We start from the raw sequence: 1,981 nt of genomic DNA on the forward strand, positions 1-1,981 counted from the left end.
CCCCGACCCCACGACAGTTACACAACATTGGGTGTAAATAAAACTGACTACAGGAGGCCCTAAGTGTCACGGGATTGCAGCAAACTGTTACCAGTCACATCACTCACCTGCATGTACCATATACCCTTTTTAAGCATGCTTTTAACTTTGTTTTTTAGTATTATTGAATATGTATGTTGCTACCAGGTAAGATACATTTCCTCTCTCAAAGGATTAACAGTGCCCTAGTTGCTATGTTTGTCTTTTCTTGCACTTAAAGTGCAGTAATATAACAGAATTTAAACCAAACTTACTCATTCACTGTTACGCAGCTGCATTACAGGAGCTTGGTAGAGACGAGGTCACCTACAACAGCTTCTAGGTGTTCTTTTCCTCTTTGATACCTGTCTCCCACCACGCACTGGTTATTTCTTGTGCTTAACTTTGTTTCTTTCGTTTCCAGACAAAGCTTCCCTCTTCTGGCCAACATTAGGAGACGCTGCCTCTCGGGTGTGAACGGACGATGGCACCAAACAGTGGGCGTGGGGCTGGGAGTGGCCTTGTGTGCTGTCCCGGTCGTGGAGGTAACGCATGGGGAGGGAGATACATACAGCACCCGCTCGTTAGACACAGTTTAATATTCAAAAACGCTTGGTTAGCATTTTACAAACTGGTACTTACCCTCAGAATTGTATTCCTTCTTGGGGATCACAGGTGTTTCAGCCATGTAGTTGTTAAGGAAGAGAAATGAGAACGACAGCGCCTACCTTCAGTAACACCTTGCAAGAACAGTTGCCTTGTTTTGCAGAGGCAAAAGAGCAGTGAGATTTAGGTCGTCCAAGCATGTAACTAACAGTGGTGCTTTTCCTTACCATTATTTGCTACTAACAACATCCACACGAAAGTCAGCGTAAAGATCATGCAAATGTCTTGTCTTTCAGAAACAGAACTCAGTTTCTCTCAGTAACGATGCCTTGATTAAACGGGCCGTTTCCTTGGTAACAGACAGTACTTCTACGCTCCTCTCTCAAACAACATACGCACTGATTGAAGCATTGACAGAGTATACAAAGGTAAGCGGAGAGATTACACACTTTTCTAGCAAGGCAGTACTGGAAATACTAAATTATTTGGCACTAACTACACCTGTTAAACCATACTTAAAATGGACTTTGTTTTTTTATGAATTTTAGTAAAAGGTGTTGGGGTTTGGAGAGTGTTGGCTCCCTAGGAAACAGTGGGGTGGTGCTCACTGTTCTACTACACCAAATGCAGAAGTTATTCGTAGCTTTGTTAGGCTGTTGCTTTGAGCTTGAACTTAAGCCAAAATGACGCATGTCTCAGAACTGGGGCTAAAGAAACTCGTTAGCACTTACTGGATGCCTGCGTACCAAGTAATAGGATACAGCACCCTGTATTCTTAGGTATTTTATTTACCTTCTGTGCCCATTTCTAAGGCCATGAATTTGAGTTTCATCAGAAGAAGGGAGTGAGCCATATTTACATCTGAAACAACAAGATAACAGTTTTAATTTTATAAATAAGTGCCAGTTTGAGTAAAGTCGTTGCATTCCAGTTTCCCTCCTTATTAGTATGGCAAGTATATAGAGAGATGCTATCCACAGCACTGCTGCAGGCAGACAGCAGATGCTGTCAGTGCCTCCAAAGCTGCGGTGAACTTGAGAGCAAAGCACCTTTGGAACCATTCAGCAATTTCGCTAATTAACACCAGTTAACACTGAGACACCATCAGAGATGTACAGATTGTCGCGTAATCGTGTGAAACCATCCCTTTGCAGGCTGTTTATACGCTGGTGTCTCTCTACAAGCAATACGCAAATCTTCTGGGGAAGATGAATTCAGAAGAGGTGGATGCAGTCTGGCAGGTGGTAATAGGAGCCAGAGTTGATGTAAGCAATCGTCAGCAATCTGCCTCTTCAAACTCTGCGCAGAAAGCTCTCCTCTCGCTTGCTGACCTTTCCACAAAGGCACTGTTCGGAAG

At 43.4% G+C, this 1,981-nt stretch overlaps 1 protein-coding gene across 1 annotated transcript in view; it reads left to right on the forward strand.

Annotated features, from left to right (window-relative positions):
- Positions 1-389: 389 nt before the first annotated feature.
- The window catches only part of DIABLO (diablo IAP-binding mitochondrial protein), a gene marked incomplete at its 5' end in the record, with an annotated part of 3,900 nt that continues 2,308 nt past the window's right edge, over positions 390-1,981 (forward strand). The window contains 3 exons of the mRNA XM_035890461.1: positions 390-563; positions 921-1,052; positions 1,779-1,900. Of these exons, the coding sequence (XP_035746354.1) occupies positions 390-563; positions 921-1,052; positions 1,779-1,900 (428 nt within the window). The remainder of the gene's footprint in view (positions 564-920; positions 1,053-1,778; positions 1,901-1,981) is intronic.

This window comes from Egretta garzetta, unplaced genomic scaffold (genome assembly GCF_000687185.1).
Source record: "Egretta garzetta isolate BGI_Z169 unplaced genomic scaffold, ASM68718v1 scaffold343, whole genome shotgun sequence".
NCBI classification, from domain to species: domain Eukaryota; kingdom Metazoa; phylum Chordata; class Aves; order Pelecaniformes; family Ardeidae; genus Egretta; species Egretta garzetta.